The sequence below is a fragment of the Gambusia affinis genome, linkage group LG17, assembly GCF_019740435.1.
Source record: "Gambusia affinis linkage group LG17, SWU_Gaff_1.0, whole genome shotgun sequence".
NCBI classification, from domain to species: Eukaryota; Metazoa; Chordata; class Actinopteri; order Cyprinodontiformes; family Poeciliidae; genus Gambusia; species Gambusia affinis.
In genome coordinates this window covers 16058520-16080094 of record NC_057884.1, presented here as the reverse complement: position 1 = coordinate 16080094, position 21575 = coordinate 16058520, and the positions used below count along the sequence as shown (strand labels likewise).

Here is a 21575-nt window from a genome sequence, read left to right as displayed (position 1 = left end):
TTCCTATGCTCTATATATAATTGGCTAGGGTTATTGTACAGTTTAATTACTAAAACTTGCATGTTGTAGTTTTTTTTTTTTTATTATTCAGACAAGGAGTAATTTTCTTGTTTTATATAGGAACAGTAAGTAACTAATAACATCAAATAAATGTAAGCAGCAGTTTTTATGACTGTCTTTCAACAGTAGCTGTCTTGTTTTTTAAGCGCTCTGGCTTTTACTTCACAATTTGCCATATCTAGCTTACCCCGATGGGCTTTCATGTCACAGTAGCAGAGACGCATCCCCATAGCATGATGCTGCCACCACCGTATGTCACCACTGTATGTCATTTGTATCCTTTGTTTTCTGTCACATGTAGTACTTTGCATGTCAGCCAAGAGGTAAAATTACTCTATTTTTTTTCCAAAAAATGGCTCATTCTTACAACTCCATCAAGGTCAAATGTGTGGATTTTATAACTAGCTGTTTTGAGAGTCATCTTTTGGGAGGCTATCAGTTTTGTACTATGTACTCTTTACATATTTGCATAATGCAGTAATCCTTTTTTTTTATCAACTGTTTGAACTACTGTGTGTTTGTCTATATTTGGGATAAGCAACCAATTACAGTTCAAAAAGCCAGTTTTGCTCTCTCCTCTATCAAATACAATTTATTAGAGTTACTAAACCAGTTTGACCTTTAAAAAAAGAGAAATTTGTCAGGTTTTATTAATGTACCGTGTATGTAAAATGGTTGGTGTATTTTTTTTTTTTGCAGCTCTTAAAAAATGCTAGTCATCAATGGACAAATGTGTCTGAGGAGAACAACATCAATATTACTGAACACAAAATAAAAATTCACCTTAAAGATATGAAGCTGATAGCTGATATATCTTCCTTTTACCTTCAGAGTCATTTTGTTGTGAAAACTCAATGCAGATATTACACCAAAGAATAAAGAGGAACTACTAAAACCAACTTTTATCTTTTAAAAACACCACAAAATGTCTCTGTAGCCACAGACTGCAGACTGTTGGTCTATCACTTTAAGTCTCAGAGCAATATGTTGAGGTTTTAGACTGCAACAGGACAAAATGTGGAAAGTTCAAGACCACATGAATACTTTTGCAGAGCGATGTATGCTAAATGCATTTCTGTTTGTCTTTCTAAAAAGAAACATTTTGAGTTTGTTTTCAAAGTAGATACAGCCACTTGTATTTTCAAGTTGAAACATTGTCTGTGTTTTACAGCCACAAGGCCCCTCAAAATTCATTTGGTTTCATCAGAAAGGTCAAAATTACAAAGTTGAGCTAAAGTGCAAACAGTGAAGTCTTTCTGTTGTGGAATATTTGCTGGTGTTGTTTGTAGAATCAAAGATGCTTTGGGCGAAATGCATCAGGGAGGAATCTCAGACAAAACTCATTAATGTAGGCAAAATAGACAAAAAATGTTCTGTCCTCTTTCTCCAGTGCTGCCGCTCTGTGTGTTTGTGGAACTTGTTTGTTTACTTCATGCTGCCAGCCTGCAGCAATGCGTGGCTGTTTGCTTCTGTTTCTTGCTGAAGTTTATCATGGGAGCTTGCTACACATCAAACACTTTAAAACACAGCATCATGGAGACTGTAGAATAATAATTATCGGTTTTATACATGGTGATTACTTCCTGTGTTTAGCTAAGTCTTTTTCTATTTTGAAATAAGACACAAACGGAAATCATAAAAAAGGAAACAAGCTTTTAAGAAACAATGTTGTTCTTTTTGTACATTGTAGCAGAGAAAATCAAACTCTCCTAAGAAAGTGAGTACACCTCGGTGCAGTGTGACATCTTGCATGATCTAAACAGCTCTCAGTTATACTGCTGTTTTTCATTGGAGCACATTTTTGTTTGAAGGTAATCTTGTCAGCCTGGAGGACAATGGCATTGCTTTAGCCTGCCATTCTTCACAGACTGTTTGTTGTTCTTCTGGCCAGAGGGGATGTGTTGCTTTCCCTCTGTCTTTAAAATACCTGGAAATTGCTCTGGCTAATTCATGTTGGGCAACATATTGGGTCAGGTCATCGCCTCCCTCTTTTTTAGGAAATCATTTTTTGTGATTTGGTAGTTTGTTTTTTCTGCACAGCTTCATTTTAAAATACCTGTGGCCAGAAAGTGGAACACATCTTTTTACAAAGACTAAGTTTCTGGAGTTGTGATAACCTTGAATAAAAATACCAGTTAACCATTATTACACTATGAACACATTTTTGTTTTAAATGGTTTGAATAATGGCTTTTTTTTTCTTTTTTGCCAACCTCCAACACTGTATTCCATTACTAAATAATACAGGAGAGTAAGGCTATATATGACACACTCAGCGAGGTGAAACAGGCTCTATCCATTTTAGAAACAATATCATTAGAATAGTTTGCTGTTCATCCATCATAGTTGTCTATTTTCCCATTTTAAGGCCTCATTTTCTTGGTTCACATCAAGTTTAATGTTGCAGCTGTCTTGATGTTGGAGTGTCGGTAAGGATGAAACTATTACTGGGCTGCAGCTGCACATAAATACACCTATATGGCATTCATGTGTCCTTGTGGTTCATTCTTTTTATGATGTCATGGTAGCCCATTGGTGTGTGTTTAGCTGTGCATGTGACTCCCCTGCCTTGCCCTCGGTGTGTAATAAGCATGTGGGACTGCAGCACATCTGTCTGGTGGTCGAGAAACCGTGCAATGCTGCTGTGCACCATTTTCACCCACTGCAGCCCCACCCCCCACCTGCTGGGCCCTACCAGCCACTTTGTACGTACACATGCTCCAGCAAACACACCAAAGGACGAGGTTTCCACAGGGGTCGAGGACACCCACACGCTGTCAGGGAGGCTGCCTTTGTGTCAGTATATGAACCTGCTGTGCTTTCCAGTCGCTGCAGTACACTTGCTTTACAATCGGCTGTGAGGAGTTAAGAAACTAAAGCAACAGTAAACTTAATACACTATTAACAGTTTGCTAACATCATCAAGCTGCAACTGATGATCATTTCAGTAATCGATTTATTCTATTTGGATTTTTCTGACTATTAGATAAAAGAATCTGCAGATTTTTCATATAACCACTTAAGCCTTTCATAAAATATTAGGAATACATTCAGATATATAAATAAATGATTGAATTGTTTTTTTCTAAAATAAGAAAATAAAGATTTTATTCCCTGACATGCAGTAACATGCCATTCCTTTCATTGAACTCTTGATCATTGGTAGCAAAGGATGCATCTGCAGCTGATAAATACTAATAATACCAACATGTGAAAAGTTCAGCCCTTTCTGCTTGACTTATCATCAACACAGTGTAGTGCTAATCAATTCATATATATTTTTGGATCAACCGATTAATAATTTTAATAAAAAAAGATGCAGGTTTTGAATCAGGTGAAGCGAAAACTATGCCATTTGAGGTATTCTGGGTAGAACATATTGTTCATATAAGTTATTTTTAATCTTAAAAGCAAAATGCACATATTGTTGCACATTTTTGGCTTAATTACCTCAAAAAAGATAATTGCTTTTATTGAGGCTGTATATTCCACTTATTTTACTGGTTACTAATTTGGTTGACAATTTTTCCAATAATTGATTCCTCAGCATTAATGCAATTAATAGTTTCAGCCCTAAGCTGGATATGCCTGATGATTGAGTTGTTTTAACGTCTTTGGTTCTTTCTTTTTTTTTTTTACTCATTTTGTCATTCTAGACTAACTTGATCAGAGTCCTGCTTGTATATTGCAGTAACTCTTCAAAATGTGTTATCATTCCATTATGTTATTACACAACTTGTGCCAATAACATGCCAATAATGAGAGGATTTATTGCAGCTCCATTTTTTTGACTAAACTTAGAAATCCCATTTTTAATCACAGATAAGCAAACTTCTTCATCAGACATTAGCATGAACTGATATTTTTACTTGAAAGAATTTTGCTGTAGTTAAATAAAATCATCACTTTCTTTATATTTCCTGTGCATGAGTCATGGCTTTGAAATAAGTTATGTGCTCCTGCTCTGTCTTAATGTACCAAAGTTAAATGACACCTGTGGGCGTACAACAGTGCATACACATGAGGCTGTTCAACCTGCAGGGCCACGATCTCCCCCCGTTGTAGTGTCCTGTTACATAAGCAGGCTAATGTTACCCAGGCAGCCCATGTAACTGGCACCTCACTATCAGTCACTGCTCCAGAGAAGGAGAACCGATCACAGAAAGCTCATGATCAGAGGGAAAGACGGTTAGGAAACAGAGAGGTGTCTGAAAGGGTAAACAAATGACATCTCCCAGTTATTTGATTTGGGACAATTTTTGCAAACTTCAATGCTGTTTTAACAGCTGTTTGCCATATTTTCTGAAATGTGGCTCACTTAAAGCTCAATTCTCAATTCCCTCATCCAGAAGAAAAATCCCTTTAGGACTCGTCCCCCCATCTAAGTCCTACATGCTGCACATTTTCCTGCTTCTTTCCCAAATACTTTCTTTTAACCTAAACTGAATATATCTTTCCTCCCTTGAGGCGCCAGTGAAGAAAAACTCATTCTTCTCCATAATCTCTCTGTAAGAAGCTCATGCAGGATTCTATCTCCTCTCATCTCTCTTACTTACCCATTTTCTTCCATTACTTATTTTTGACTAACTTTTCCTTTCTGCATTAGCATTTTTGTGCAAGAGCAGTACATAAAATTGTTCATTTGTGCACAGTTTAACCCAGTTACTAACTCTTAACCACCTGTTTTATGTACAATCCCATATGCAATTCCGACTCTAAAATGTTCTTTGGGCCATTTTGAACCTATTTGTTCTCATTTGTGGTTGGAAAAATTAAGTTTTCAGTTTGTGAGGACAGAGGGATTGCATCTGTTAGAAATACAATTGAAAGGTTGAAAATGTAATGAATCGTGGAGGGGGTTGGTTAAGCTAATGTCTAAAGACCAAAAGAAGAGACGCAGCACCTGCACCTTAAAGAATTGGCTTCATTAGGTAGTCAGGTTTCTGTTTGAAAGCTGCAGATGAAGATGGATTCCAAGCAAATATTCTAATCATTGTAAGAATTTCTTCTTGAGAGGAAAGTGTAAGTCCAAGGTGGAATCCAGCTCTAAGTCGCTCAGAAAGTGTGTGGTGTGCCACCTGTCCTCACAATCTGATAGATAGAAAGTCAAGTCAAGAAATATTGAAGTGAAAATGTGGCATGCTGACAAATTCATACAAAGAACTGAAAGCTGAATTTGAATTAAAATCTGCTTCAACAAAGTATCAAACTAAGGATCAGCACTCTAACACATTTTTAACAGGCATGTGTGGAATTTGGAGAGCCACTCTGGATGTTTATTCTTTGTTATCTGAAAGTAATGAAAGGGGTGTGGTAGGCAGATGCTCTGGTAACCTTCCACCCTTCTGGAGACCGACTTGCAGGTTTGAAACTTGACTTAATCACCCCCAATGACTCACCTTTTTCATACTGGTTTCAGTCATGTGTTGTCGTTTTGTTTTTTTTATGTTGCCTTTATCACTCGGATCAAAACTTCTTGATTAAGATTTGCCTGAAAGGTTTATCAGTCCAAGTTTTTGTGTGAGTTGCTTTTATTTGGGGTTTGAAAAATATGTTTCACAGTTGTTCCAGTTTTCAAAAGAAGGTCATAGACCAATATTTGTTATCAGAAATACACATTTGAGGTATATTCTCATTTGTTATTTATAGCAGAGCTTCTGTTGAAATCCATGTGCTGATAGAGGGAGTGTTTTTGAAAGAAGCCGCACTTTCCTGTTTTGAAAACACTCTCCGCTTGCACAGATGAGTAGGTGTTAACTAATGATATGACATTGAGTTCTGAAAAGAATATGCCTGCTTTCATCACCAGATGGTAGCAGAAAAAAAGAGCACACATTAGCATAGGTGTATGTAGTGTTTTTGCTGTGCTTCTCTTCCTGCTCTTGCTTTCAGTCACAGTTTAGGCTGTAAATATATTTATTAAAGATCAGTTGGTATATCCATTATTGCTTGGCTTGGCCCCATGCCATTGTTTATCCTATTATCTAAAGTTTCTGTTGGTATCCATCCAAAATGTTTGAGTTGTTTTTGAAGTTTAAGAAAGTGGTAATAATCGTCTTGCCTGCTTGACCTAACTGTGGCGAGCTGAGCCTGTAACCTTCAGAGACGGCAGCTGCCAGACTGCCAGAGAAGCTGGGATAATTGAAATGACTGTCTGAGTAAACTCTGCCTTTCATCTCCCTAATTATTCACTGTCCTCATTTGGCAAAAATATGCCTGTGCATTCACATTAATGTCGAAAGTCTTGAGAGGTTGCTGTACGTTTCCTGATTAGTGTGTGTGTGCGCTACTCAATCTCTTCACTGCTCGTCAGGGGCACAAAATGTATGTCAATTGAATGTGCAGATTTCAGAATGATCATGGGGACCTTTGAATGATGGATCAGGTAATTGATGCTGGAGTTCTTGAAACTGGGAAACGGATTGGCACAGTTCCAGTGTAAAGAGGGGGACTGAAGAGAGCAAGTAATTAGAGCTGAACTGATACGGCACATAAAAATTGTGCAGCAATCAAATCGGGTGTGACACGCACTGAATGGATGTTGACAGCTAACTATATCCAGCTCATATCACCCTGTTGTGTATTGTAAAGACATCTTTATTATAGCACAATCTTGATTTAAGACAGCATTTTCAAATATTTTCTGCTTAGACAGCTATGTGGAAATACAATGCTAATGCTGTAAAGAGATGCTGTCTTTTTTACATTTGGATGTTTGAAATTATAACACATTTCCATGTGAAATGTTTGATGCCTGCAGTTCTTCATATGATGTTATGCGTTCTCCTGTGGCCTTTTTGTGGAGCTGTGGGAGTAATGACAAGGTTCCCTAGTGCTCCATGTTCTCCATTCATGGATAAAGGCTCTCACTGTGGTTTTCTAGCTTCATGAATGTCATTGATTTCTTTTTCATACTTGTTCTTCCGTTTTTTATGTTTTTTGTTTTTTTTTGGTCAAGGCATGATAAACTGTTATACAAAGTCTTGTGGCCTACTTCATGCTGTCAGACAGGTTCTGTTTAAATTAGTTCTTAATTCTACAGGTCTGGCAATAATCAGACATTTAGTTAGTCAACATTTTTTAACTATTATTTTCTCGTATTGAACCTGGTTGGTTTGGACAGCTATTTACTTGAATGAATGAAATCTTTGAATAATTGTTGTGCTTACTCAGATAATCTATGTCTGATGTTTATTAATGAAAAAAAGCAAGCACATTTTTTTACAAGACTAAAAGAATCGAAATCAATTAGGAAATATGTTTCAAGTAGCATCAATAAAGGTCTCTTGAGCATCCCTACAGGTAACCTAACCACTAACAAAATTCTCTTCCTGTTAGCCGCGGTATCCCTGGCAACAGTTACCCTGGAGACAAGCTTTGCCGCATTTCTATGGTTCATTTAGCAAAGTCCTAATGCGTGTCCCCCTGAACAGCTACAGCTTCAGCATAAAGCAGTAGTTTACTGCCGTAAGCGGCGTTGAGGCTGTGGTTTGTGTTTGACCAGAGATTAGGCAGACCGGAGCTTTTATGCTCGTTCTGCTGTTCAACGATGATAAGCGCTGCTGCGGGCCATTGTGTCTGAGCCAGCAGCCGAGGGACACAAGAGTGTAAAGTTAAACTGACAGAAAGCATGTTTGTTTTTGTGGTGTTTTTCTTTTTTCATTTTTTTTTTGTATTATTCATTAGGGGTGTGAGCCCCTAGAAAGCAAGGATGACATATACATAACATAGATGTATTAATTACAGTGAAGCAAGACTCCGATCTCTTTGTTTGTATGGAAAGATAGCCAATAATTGCAGATGAAGTGGAGTTTAACAATCAGTGACTTTTACTGCATTGCTAAATTGATCTTCTTTAATAAATCTATGTAAATAAAAAGACTCCTGCTGCAAACCAAGACATGCAGATACAATATTTCAGATTGGATGGTTGAGTCATAGCGTGAGATTTACAACAATATAATAATAATTGTTCATCAAATTATAAAGCACTTTTTAGAATGCTGTAGACCAACTTAAGGTGATTCATACTAAAAGAGAAGAAGGAAAAGTGTATTTACTAGAAGTCTTTACAAATCTAGATTTGAAAAGAGTGGCATGCATTTCACCTATCCAGAGTAAAGTTTTGAATGTTGTACAAAAAATGTATTTTAATCCCATGTGAGCAGATGTCATGATGTTAAGGATTTTGTGTAGACTGCTAGTGTCAAACTCAGGAGTCCTTTACACAGTTGGAGAAAATTGTATATTTATGTTCTGTTTTTTCAATCTTGCTTTTCAGTTCAGATCCCACTCAGCCTTTTTCAAAGTTAAGTTTCTCCTGGAAAATCTCAGTTTCTTTTTCTCCCTTGGTGTTTTTGGTTCCTTTATGTTCTGTGTACTTCCTGTTTCTCTACAGTTCCTATTTCTCTGTCTCCTGGTTTCCTTTCTGATTTATCTTAAGCCATTCTTGAGTTGAGTAATATTCAGCTTAAAAATTGTTTAATATTTTATTTTTTGTGATTTTATTTTCTATTTATCCATTCAGCGCCATTCGATTTCCCAGTATTTTCATCTTTCCTTGTCATGGAGTGGTTTTGATTTTCAGATGATGGATTAAAGAGTGTTGTGTGAAATCTTTAACTTGAATTTTAAAGAGTTCAAGAGGAATTAAGGTTTTTGCTAGCAACTGCAATAAGCTTAAAGCAACAGAAAATTATCAAAAGGGACTCCCCATGAGGACATAGATGTGTGAGCAAAAGTATGTCAAAGCATAAACTTATGAAAAGTAGTTTCTACCCTCCAGGGAAAGGGCACAACTCTCCTCGTTTTGAATTTGCTTCGGTTTCTCCAAATGTTTTTCAGATACAGCAGCAAAAATGATGAAAAGTGTCATAACTTAATGTGAGCTACAATTAGTTATTAGTTATCCAGTATTAAATAGTACAGGGCTCTGTGTGGCTCAGTGGTACGGAGACTATAGAGGTACCTATTTTGTGTTTGAGTCCTAGCACAGGACCTTCTTTTTGTCAAGCTACTAACAAAGAAAAGTTTTTTGTGCCATAAAATCTAAAAAACATCTGTGCACAACTCCGCTCATACTGTAGTGGGAAGAACCTGAAACCTTTGATTTTTCACCTAGTTAACTATCTATTAAAAAAAAAATCAACAGTTCTACTATGAAGTCATGAGTGTGGCAGAAGTGCAGTTGTTTGCCATTTGCTTTGTTCCTAGGAGACAATCCGAACAGCACTGCCAGCAGCAGGGTAATATTATCTGCATTACGGGACTCTGGGGATTGTAGCCAGGGTGATGTGATCGGAGATAACACCATGCCTGGAGCACATATTCTCTGATTGTTGGCCATTATACTGTACAGAATAAATGATCACGCTGAAATTGTGCCTTGTGTCTGGGGAATGACTTCAGCCATCCTGCTTTTTTTTCGCCAGTGAGTGTATAGCCTACTGATTCGTGTTTTGGTCGAGCCACTTGTCTCCACAAAGAAAGAAAATCGACTTACATTATGCTGATGTAGTAGTTTTCTCGCTCGACAATTATTGGAAATATTTCTGGTTTAGCTTTACCTTTAGAAAATCAGCCAGTTTTTAAAATGGACTGTAGCTTTTTCACCTTTCATGTCTCATAAACAGCATGTGCCATAATCACGTCTTAATTAAAACCTCAACAGGTTCACAACATAGAAAAATTACGAACTCTTGTTGAAGCATTACAGTGGGAAACAAGAAATGTAATACTCCGTGTGTAGCTTATTGTTTATTAGATGTTTGTGTAAGTGCTTTTAATGAACTGTGACAAAAATCTAACTTAATTTATGTGTTTGTATTGCATTTTCTAATTTCTTATTTACAACTATATTAAACTAAACCAGATGTCAGAGTACATAACCTCCATCAAAATTAAAGAATCAAATATAAAGCTTAATTTCTAAGTTAATATTAAGTAAGGATTAGATTAACACCTCCAAAATACAATAATTATTTTAGAGTTACATTGCATTTATTACCTTATAGCAAATATTTCAAGCAAAGAATTTTTTCACCCATCTTGTGAGAGTAAAGTTTATTCAATCACTTCCACCCAGCTTATTGGGAGTGTGCAGCAATAGTTTGGGGACAGAGAATGTTGGGTTACTCTTCTCTATTAATGTGAAGACAATTCCAGTCACTGGCATTTTTTTCTCTCTTAAGAAGAGAACGTAGCAAACGTAGAAGGATGTAAAATTGTAATAGTTTTGGACCCCCCACTTATTCGCTGGTTACTACTGGATCTGGTCTCTAAACCCCACAAATACCAGGTGACCCGCTATAGATAAACACTGTAAACCAACTCATCCATAGTCTGGACTCTGTATAAAAACAGAATGAATTTCAAACAGGCTTCAATCTACTTTGAGTTGCATCATGTCGTTCAGTGAAAAGCCATCATTCTGTGCTTAATATGAAATGTTTTTGTTTATTATTGTTTAGTGTGAAATATATTAAATAAAATTATGTGCTGCTGTTGCACAATCACACTTGACTCAGTGTGGAATAATGTAATAAATTATAGGATTTCTACTGCCACCTCTTTCCCCAAACAAGGGAACACTGATCCCACTGATTTCTCCACAACTCTTTAACCTTTCACCTTTGCTCACTTTGAAGTATTGAATGCCTCTTTACAGCCCCAGACACATTAACATGATCAAACGCCTGCCATTGTGTGATAACATTCCCCAAAAGAGATTGATTTCCATAGCTAGTGAAGCTAACAAGCAGTTCTGTCTTCAGACTTTCTAGCTAGCAAATAAAATAAAAAGTTAATATTATAATTGTCTGTTGAGAGGAGTTGATAATTTGTTTTCATTGTCTAAGACAACACAGTGAACACACACATATCTTAAATTTTTTAATTTAGCTTAAAATGCTACCGCTAACCCTCAAAGCTAAAATCTTACTTGCTACTTAGGCACTGTTGTCATAGGCTTACATATTTGAACATTGGGTTAAAGTTTTTATTTAGCACTTGATTGTATATAGTGCCATTTAGTTGTAAAGAATCATCCTTCAAGTCTTGTATATTTCCCCACCAGTCAGGCAGATGTAACCTTTAAACAGGAATTCAACATTTTTCTTACTACTTTGAGTTTTTACTTCCACCTAGCCATTTTTAGTGCAGTACTTGGTCATTTTTAGAGGAAAGTTTGTTTTATGTTGCGTAACTTGTTTTCAGCAGCTTACAATTTGTATTGAAACTATAAGTTGACATACTCTGGATAATTTTTTATTTTTTTTTTTCTCACAGTCTGAAGTTAAATCAAACCAAACCATTCTTGTTTTTGGTCAGAATTACCAAAACAATTGTGTTTGCTAAATGCCATAATAATCAGAGAAGAAATATGTTTGATGCTTATTTATTAATGTCTTCAAAGTCAAAAGTTTACATACATTTCAAGAGTTTTTGTTTGTTTGTTTGTTTGTTTTATTTTCACTCAGGACTTGTTACAAAGAAACAAGTTGATTTAATGTATTTTGTTGAACCTTGTCGCGATACCAAAGATGGTGTTTTGGTGGTCAAAAGCAGCATCTTGGTTCCAACAGGGTGAATCATAAACAGATAGTTGCTGGAAACTTGGAATATTTCATCTCATGTCATATTGGATCTGGATTTGTTTCCCCCTTTTTTTTAAAAAAAAAAAAAAAAGTTTTCTTTTACTGTTTATCTGCTATAAATAAACAATATTCACATTTTTAGACTCCCCAATATCATGGTTGCTTATAAGGACTCTTCTTATATTTTTATACTATTTTATATCCAAAGGTAACATGGGTATTCAAAGATAAAGAAGAGTTAGTTTTCTCTCGAATGAAAACATGCATTTAAAACCCACACGTTAGCAATGATAAGGTACTGACTGTTATCCTGAAAACCATGGAGATTTAAGTGGCAGCTTCAGTGTAGATAAAATTAATGAGGTTGCTCTCCTCCCACACAGAAACACGTGCGATCATCACGGTGCTCATAGGGCATTACTTAGCGTGTCAGAGGACTGAGGTCTGCCCTCAAGATTTGCTGCTGTGGTCTGATTGTGAACTGGCACCTGCTCTGTCAAAAGAAAAAGAAAACGGAGAGACCAAGAGAAATGAAGAAGACAAAGGATGAAAAGTTGGGAGAGAAGCAAAATGTTCTTTATAATGCTCTCAGAATCTCTACCCAATAAAAATTACCTTAATCTACTTCTAAAACATTTATGTTTTTCATAATATTTTATTATCTTTGCTTGTAAAAACAGATTTCTAATGAGCAGCTTCCATATTGAGTGAAGCTAATGATTAAGCATGCTATAATATTAATCAGAATGTCTGTGTGACTTTTCAGCAATTTAAACACTTATTTCCCAGACATTGCTTCAGGGTCTGGAATAATGAGTCTCTTTCCTAATGACTTTAGCATCTGATGGGGAAGACAGGGCAGCCGATTACAGAATCAAAGGTTTGTCTCTGAGGATAAGAACAGTAGGTGCACCTACTGAACATCTGCCTGAGTTGAGAAAAAAGAAACATCTCTTCTACTAGTCATCTGTATTAAAGAAAATGTGGGAGGAAAACACAGAATAGAGGGATACTGGCACAGCTGTTCGATTGGTTGTGTCATCCATTTTTTTAGTTTTCACATGTTTTTTGTTTGTTGCTGTCTTTAAAGAATATTTCAGCAAGAAAGCTTTCTCTGCACGGAGTTTGCATGTTCTTCCTGAGCATCTGTGGGTTCTCTTCAGGTTCTGTTTTTGGACGATGGGAGGAGTTTAGAGTAATTGGTTACTTTAAATTGTGAGTCTGTGCATGGTTGTTTGTCCTGCATGTCTCTGTGTTGCCCTGAGATGGACTGGCAACTTGTTCATCACATAACCCACCCTTGGAGATAGGCACCAGCCTCCGCGCGACCCTGCAAGCATAACTGGGTTTAGATGATGGATGAATTACTCTCTTTTACTTACTAAGAGGTTACAGAAACTTTTTAAAAAAATTTATTTTTGTCGTAGAGTACCAAGTCCTCTTTCAGTCTCTGTTTAGACAAGACGTGACTTTGTGTCCACTGAAGATTCACTTTTTTCTTATTCCTGGTTTTCATCCTTCACTCTCTTAATTAAATAATACCACAGCCAGGGATTAGCTGGAACTCTCACAGTTAGACAACACTGAGACGAATAATAACTATTTCACATCAATGTATAACTTGATTAAATTGGTTTTACCTAAAACAGAAAAACAACACACATATTCATTATCGTCATAGTCGCACCTCGTAATTTTGATTTTGATTTTCATAGCATTGCTACTCTCCATGTATTTGGTGTAAAGTATTTTCAAAGAATCACCATCTTAAAGACTTACTTTATAAATAAATCCACCTTTATTCCTAAAATCAGCTGCTCTTATTCTGGGTTATTTTCACTAAGATTTTCCGATCAGATTCAAAATGGAGAGACATCAGGCAGCAAGCTGCAAGTGCACATTCAGTTGGTTAAAAAAGAGCATTTATAAATGTAATTGATTTGTGATGAAAAATAACAAAGATTTTTTTGTCTTCATGCAGAGAATGTGTGATTTCCTGCTTAGGGAGAAACTGGTTTATATATATTTACCAGGTTTTCTTCCAAACTCTGTCCCCACAGAGACGGATCTGTGCAGACAAAAACACACTTTGCATCTTTATATTTAACAATAAACCTTGAAATTTGTGTTTTTGGAGATATTTGACTTGGGAGATGATCACATCCACATTCTTATTTTTCTCTCTAAAGGCCACCTAATTGTCAACGTAGATGTAACACACTTTGACTTCCTGTCTGCTGTTTGACAGCATTGCCACATTTATAAAATTATCTACTGTCGCATAGCTGTGCAATCGCAGGAGGATTAGAGGACGAAGAAAAAAAAACTGAAGATGGCTTGGTGGTATATCTGTCCCCTCCAGCGAAGCTGAAGATGTTCTTTCATTTCTGCAGTTTTCTTCTTTCACTTCTGTCCCAACCCCCTTTCTTTTGTGCTAAATTATCTTTAAATTGGAAATGTTAGGGCTGGGGGAACACAGGGGAACACAATCCGCTCCCTAAGCTCCATAAATGATACATTTATAAAATATATCTGCTAAGCAGTAACGAGAATTGCTGTTTATTTGGTCATCAGGGATCCACGTTATTTATCTCCAGCATACAGACTAAACTTCCAAAGAATCCACCATGCGCTTTAAGCACGATGAATTTGAATCAGAATTTGGGTGGGGTAAGAGGGGGTCTCCAAACACATCTTATGATTATGTTCTCCCTCATCAAAAGGCTGGATTAGGAAGGAAAGCTCTGAGTAAAACCAGCCTCTTATAGGGCTGCACAGAGCTTTGAGGTAAGTGTGTAAATGTATTTGTGTGTTTGAGGAAGAGCTTATAATGGTAATGTTTGGATGACAGTCCTGCTCTGTAGGTTCAATAAAGGTGTCAGCAGGCAGAACAGATTTATGACTGGCAGTCTGAGGGGAAAGCTTGATGGGGGGATGGAAAGGAAACTCGCTATCGAGGATATCTTATTCCTCCTTTGAGAATCTCCTCTTTTCTCGCTTTAATATCACGGCTCTCGGGTGCTGTATTGTCTCTGGGCTTTCTTCTGATGGTTCCACTTTTCACTCTTTTGTCTTTTTTTTTTTTACAAACGCTGCAATCAGTTTGTCTCCTGGCCACAGATGTTCTTCAACTCAAACAGAGCTTTTAATTCTGTGTATATGTGAAAATGGATAATGCAAATCAATACTTGCTTGCATTTGCACTATAGCAGCTTGTCGATATGCTGTAAATGTGGCTGAGCCAGAGGAAAAACAAGTTACAGAGTAAAAGGCAGAGAGTGATCTGAGAATGGCCTGACATGCGAGGATAAAATAATATGAAAAACAAGCCAAGTGGATTCCCACAACCAATTTTTACTTGCACTCACCTTTTGTAGACAGTGGCACTAAAAGCCATTTGAAATTAAACTGCTCATGATGTACAGATGGCAAACATGATTCCATGGGTCTTTCATGGAGAAACATTGAGATATCTTTGCAAAATAAACCTGCTTTTGGTTGCTTAACTAAACTGCTTTTTCCATTATAAAGTCTATCCCCATTACTCTTCCTCCTGTGATATGCTAGCCTTGGCAATGAGCCATCTTGCTCCATAAATATATATGTATATAAATAACAAAATGTAAATAATAACACTGTCTCAACAGACAATAATTCAGTTTGGGGATTTTTGTTATCTCGAAACTGAGAAGTGTGGAAAAGTTTAAATCAAAATGGCCACACAAAGTAGTTTCAATTAACACCTTAGTGTTTGAGGTTTGATTTCAACAGCTGACTCACAACATTGTCATAGTACAAAAAAGCCTTGTGAGTTTATAAATCACAAGCTAGTAAAAATAATTAAAAATTTACAAGGCTCTTCAACAACAACAACAAAAAAAAAGAATCTGTGAAAAATATTCACTGTTTCTCACTGTCGATTTCAGAGGGGCAACCCTTGCTAATTGATGGTGGACAACTTAGATATTTTTCCTGTTTAGCATTATTCAACACCTGTCTGTATTTTTCAGACTGTAAATCTGCTTCAATAGAGGTGATCTCCCATGCTGCTGACCAGTCAATAAAGTGCTTTAATAAACAGCTCCTGGTTGTTACTTTCCCATATAAAATTCATGGAAGCAGCAATGGTTAATGTTGTTTTTTTGTTTTTTTTAAATGTGAAACAATGATTAATGTGAAGGGTTAAAACTTGCTGTGCTTTAGTGCACACAAGGCCAGATTTAAATATGTTAAGAACCTGGTAAAAACCAGATTCAGTTTATTTTGTCTGAATACATAAAACTATAAACCTCAATGTACCCATTTATCTTGACTGCTACTGAACACTTCTCATTTCCTTGTCCACAGCAACACTTTGTGGTTTTGTAAAACAATTTTTGATTAATCAGCTCCAGAGAGTTAGATTTTAAGATTATTATTAATAATCTTTTAATATCAACAGTTGTACAAATACCAGCTCCCACACACAGTGGCCACATGTCATCATCAGTGTCATTAACACCCAGTTAGGCGGATGCCAGTGTTATTGTAGTTCTCCGCCTCCTGCAGGAACGTGCCCTAGCTGTTCCCCTCCCAAATGCTGTTTCCATGCACAGATTTTAGAGGAAAGTTTGCGCGTGTTTTATTTTTATTGCTGGGACCTGAATTTGGTTTTGTTTTCAGTAGCTCCAAGTAGACATCAATAAGTTGCCTGTTTTTGTTTTGTTCAGTGGTATTTGTTGCTTATAATCTTTATGTGAGATGTCCTTCATGGAACATGAGAGAAAGGGGGGGAACAAAGAGGTCAGTAAAGGCAACAAATGGGTGAAAACACAAGTAAAATATTCATAAAAAGTGGTGTAAAATTTTGAAGAAAAAAAAAAGTGGTCCAGGCCAATCTGAACCAAAGCATGGTCTAAACATAACCATGAAAAAATTATTTTATTTATGTTTAATTATTTTTATTTACAATCATAGCACCCATTTTTATTCTGAGGTGTTTGCAACTGCAAATAGTTGTTTTCACCATTATTTAAGACTTTAGTGTTTTCTTTGGACTCTTACATTAAAACTGCATGTGTTATTTCCAGAAATGGCATTTTTCTAAACAAAGGTATGATTTAAGTTGTAAAATGTTCTGAGTATGTTCAGTGTTATGAAGAAACAGCTACTGAGTTATTTCTCAAAAAACTCAGTTTTTTTTTATGCCTGCCACTATTAATGCACCAAGGCAGAGCTAGAAAACCCAGAAAGAAAAACATGCTAGTAGCGCACTCACTCATCTTTGACTGGGTATTTTTTAAAAATCCACCTGATATTTTTACACCACCAATGCAAGCGTCACACTGGGAACTATGGTTTGCTGAAAGGTTTGGCATTGTGGGAAGAGGCTGTTTGCCCCACATAGAGTTTCTGTGTTGCGTTGTTCCCTCTGGCAGCATGCCTTTGATCAAAGAAGGCACAGCGGGCATCACCCATCAACAACTGTCAGCTTTAGAAATCACGGGTGGACATAATTTCTTGACACTGAATGCCCTCCTTCAGTGTTGTTTACTTCAATCCTTTAATCGTAAACTGCAAAGAGATTGTTGTTGCAACATATAGATGTTGTGGAAAGATACAGAACCTGTGTACAGAAGTAACTACAGAGCATATAAAAAATAGCATATATTTAGCTATGAAAAACTTTTAGTTGCTTCAAAAAGTTCTTTACTATCTCTTTAAGAGTTCTTTCTTTCTGTCTTTATTTTATCTGTCACACATCCTGCACTGATCTGCTGGACAAACAGCTCACTGATCTTTGTTTCTTGTTCTGACCATTTAAAGTGAATCATATATTGCTGTATAAGTTATTAACGTCAATCGTTAAAATTTAAGAACAAGTTTGCAAATCAGTAATAAATTTTGATGATCCACACTGTATTCTACTTTTTTTTTTAACCTTTAAGCAGTTTTAAGTTTTCTTTGTCAGGTGTTTCCTTTTTATGGTTTATGGTGTATGAACAAAGATGCAAGAGAAATTAATTTTATGTGCCCCAGTTTCCGGAGCTATTCTAATTAGAGTTGGAAATTAACTTTACCAGACTTGGCAACCTTCTGAGAGCACGAAGCCAATCAGTAAATGCAATGCACAACTCCCTGTCTTTGTCTCAATGCACTGCTGTGCAGAAAACCTCAAATAATGAGCATACATTTTGATTTGTAGGTCAAGGTTGCTTTGATGTCTGTAGTAAAAGTGAAGTATTTTATGCACATTTTGTTTTTGCACAGGCTATGCATTAATACCATTTAAGTGACAGTTTTTAGGTCATGGCAAGCAAATTTTAACCATGGTTCTATTGCATGAACAAGTCCGCAATTTGACTTTACCATCTATCCATCAATCAATCCAGCCCTCCCTTTCCTTACAGCCCCGTATTTAAAGCCTGATGACTGTAGAAATATCTGCTGTGGATTCAATGTGACCTTTAGTATTTATACTTTAAGAAATTGCTAAAAATATACTGAGAACTCTGGAAGCCTTAGTCAGGAAAATTAAAGATATGGATGCCCCGCCAGCCCAAAAGTCACATCAGCATCTGCATGTCAGAAATGCTGCAGCATCAATTTCAAAAGCCTTTTAAAGGTCTTAAATTGCTGTTTGTTTTTTGTCCTTAACAGATGGCCATTTCACTGGAACCCCTCCAACATACGGTTACGATGCAGACCGAGCAGAGGAGCAGCGGCGGCACCATGACATCCTGCCGTACATTGACGACTCGCCATCGTCCTCACCGCACCTCAGTTCCAAGAGCCGTAGCAGCCGGGACACACTCTCCTCAGGATCATTGGAGTCCTCCAAGTCGGTCAGTGTGCCATCGTGTCTTCTCATCAGTATCAGCTGACACTTTTTTTTTTTTACTTTTCTAGTAAAAGCAAACTAAAGCCAGTGGTTAATGATGCCTGAAAAGGGTGAACATTCTTTACCTTCCAACTTTTCATCAGCTGAAGGTTTTTTAGGCCTATCACTTCAAATGAAAACATTTCTATAAAACATGTTTTTCCACTCTACAGCCTGACACCCAAGAAAGAAACAAATTAGCCTTCAGATTGATTGCGTCTGGGAGAGTTTTGGCAGAATTATTCCTCATCCTCAGAACTTTACAACCATCTCTATCCTTCCATCTCTCTTCCTTCTGCCATTCTGTTTCTGTAAAAATAGATCTGGCAATCTTTAACATCTGACACTCTTTACAGATTATAGTGAAGATGATGTATTAGTTTCAGACCACCAAAGAGCTGCTTTTCTTAGTTTTTTGTGACAAAACAAAAAAAAAGGAGGAGTGCCAGAGTTTAAAGGAATAGGCTAAAATGGCTTCTGAGCTGTGAAATCATTGTGCTGGTTGTCATGAAGATGTTTTAGTTTATAACCTTTCAATCTTTGCTACATCTGGGGAGCATTCACAAGACACAAGAATTGAAATAAACAGCTTACATTTGACAATAAATAGTGGACGTTGCCTTTTTTGTTTGACCTGGGAACTTAGGATTCAGATTTAAGTCGTCCAGAAACATATACAATTATGGCAGCATAAGTAGACCCTCTTTCAATTGTACCATTGCACCTAATGGGATGGTTTTTTTTTTTTATATTCCTATTAGGTAAATATTTGACTATAAACTCATATCTAATACTAGTCCTCTACTCCTGCTAAAGCATAAGTATATATTTGACAGAGTTATTTTTTTTTTCATATAATGGTAACACTGAAAGTTTTTCCTTTCCTACAGTTATGCTGAAACTGAGGGAGGTGGATAATTTTTTATGGGGAAATTACACATGTTGTGAATTCAAGAAAACATTCTAGTGTAGATGTGATGCCAGTGACTGTAAAATTGTAATCACGTGGTAGCAAAAGTGTGCTATGTTAGCAGTGCCATGATGAATACATTCCCTCTAGGATCCCAGAAACGTTATGTTTGGTCTTAAATGATTATAAAAGGGGCATTACTAAGGTTATATACTATAATTCTTCAAAGTAAATTTGTATAAGACATATATCTTATTGATGTCGTATGCTCAAAATCATTTATTATTTACTGGATTTTTCTACTAAATCACATAACTTTTGTGCTGTTGTGTCAGAGGAATGTTTTCAGTTTCTTTCACTGCAGTTTTAGCTCCAAAGCAGTTCTCTGAAAGTCAGTCAAATATAGAATGCAACACTTAAACAATCCTCCCTTAACAAATTCCCAGCAGTGTCAAACAGACTTTCATGGGCTGCCAGTGCAACTATTGTTTTTTTATTTGCCCTTTGAAAAGTCCTCCGCAAACATTGCCCTTGTCTCGTTCTTTAATTTATGTATCAGAGCCCAGACAGGCTCAATTTGGCCCAGTGTGAGCTGATGGTTTTATGATGTCAATGTGGTGACTCACCATCAGAGATGATTTGATTTTTGTCAGTGGCTCCTTTTTTCTTCTTCCTATTGTGACTTTTCCTCTCATTAGAAAGTAAGAGGAGAATGGGGGTAACTGTTCATGAAGACAGTTATATTGCTGCTAGAGTTGCAGAATCATAAATCAATGAAGGCTTTCTTCCTCAACCTATAAAGCAGATTTTTTTTTAGCTTTAAAGTTTGACTGCCAGAACTGCAACATCATAAAGCGTCTTAAAGTTCACTGTTGTCGCTTTTCATATAATACTGTTGGTGAGGTCATGCCCCTGCTTGCTTTGGCTATGAAACTTTGACATAATATCCATAAGAAATGAAATCTTTCTAGAGAATCTGGAATTGTTCATATTTCTAACTGAGGTGCAACACGGGATATTTTGGACGTAGCCAAGCAGACATGAACATAGGAGGGAAATACAATAGGAATAAAAAAGGGATGGCACAAATTGTTTGTGAGCAATTTGTAAAATAAAAATTAAAGAGTTAATAAAACTAATACAGGATTACGATTTATTGTTGTCTTCTCATGTTAAAACTCTGTTATGGAGCTGCCTTTTTTTTTTTTTTTTTTTTTACTGATCTGACTGTTTCATCTACAAATCTCAGTCACCCACTAACAAGTTAGGAGCAAATCAGATCATGAGAGCTTCTTGTTTAGGTGTGTAGCTTCAATGCCGCACACAGGCACCTCTTTAACTTGGTCCCAAAGACGAGCTCATTACTTTCCAGTGTAATGAATAAAAGATGGAATGCTTGGGCATCTACTCAAGTCTTCTATGTTCTGTCGTCTGAATGGATGAAATAATGCTTTACCTGTGTATTTTCTTCTGGTGTAACCTTTTCTTCATGTTTGCTAGGCCTTTAATGCTACTTTATAAGCTTTGAGGGTGATGACACATTTTTATTCATTGCCTCAGCTAGTTATTTTTTTTTTTAGGCCTTCATTATGAGCTGCATTAGAGTGTAATAAATCCATTCCATTTTATTTTAGCAACACCTAAGTTAAAAGACAGCCCAGAAAAAAATATTTAAATATATTTGTATACATACTTTCTTTACATGTATTTTAGTGCCTATATATAATGAGCAATGGAAACGTACAATGCATCTCAGAACTCTAAACAATGTCATCCATAATGCAGGAGCTGTCAAAATCCATTGTCAGACTGCTTTCATAAAAGGGCGTGTAAGAGAATAATACAAAGGAGTAAGACAGGAAAAGATCACACTATTGAAGCATAAAACCTTTAAAGATGAGGCTTTGTTATAAGGCCTATAAAAAAGTTTCCACTCTCAATTTTTATAGGTCATTTTACCTTTTTTATTACTTTTACAAATCAGTCATGAACAATACCATGTGGCTTTTTTTTGTGTAGTTTGTGCTCTAAAAACTCAATCATAACTGTTAGAAAAGAAATCTATTTTCACTTTCAAATAAAATGTTTAATTGTTAAATATAAATACTGATTTATTTGTGTATTTGTGGACATTGTGATATGTGTAATGTTTC

The 21575-nt window shown here is 36.4% G+C and overlaps 1 protein-coding gene across 1 annotated transcript in view; it reads left to right on the top strand.

Moving 5' to 3' along the window:
* Positions 1-21575, top strand: part of bcr (BCR activator of RhoGEF and GTPase) — a 73375-nt gene that overhangs the window by 21212 nt on the left and 30588 nt on the right. Inside the window, exon 2 of the mRNA XM_044144497.1 lies at positions 18293-18477. Within this exon, the coding sequence (XP_044000432.1) occupies positions 18293-18477 (185 nt within the window). The remainder of the gene's footprint in view (positions 1-18292; positions 18478-21575) is intronic.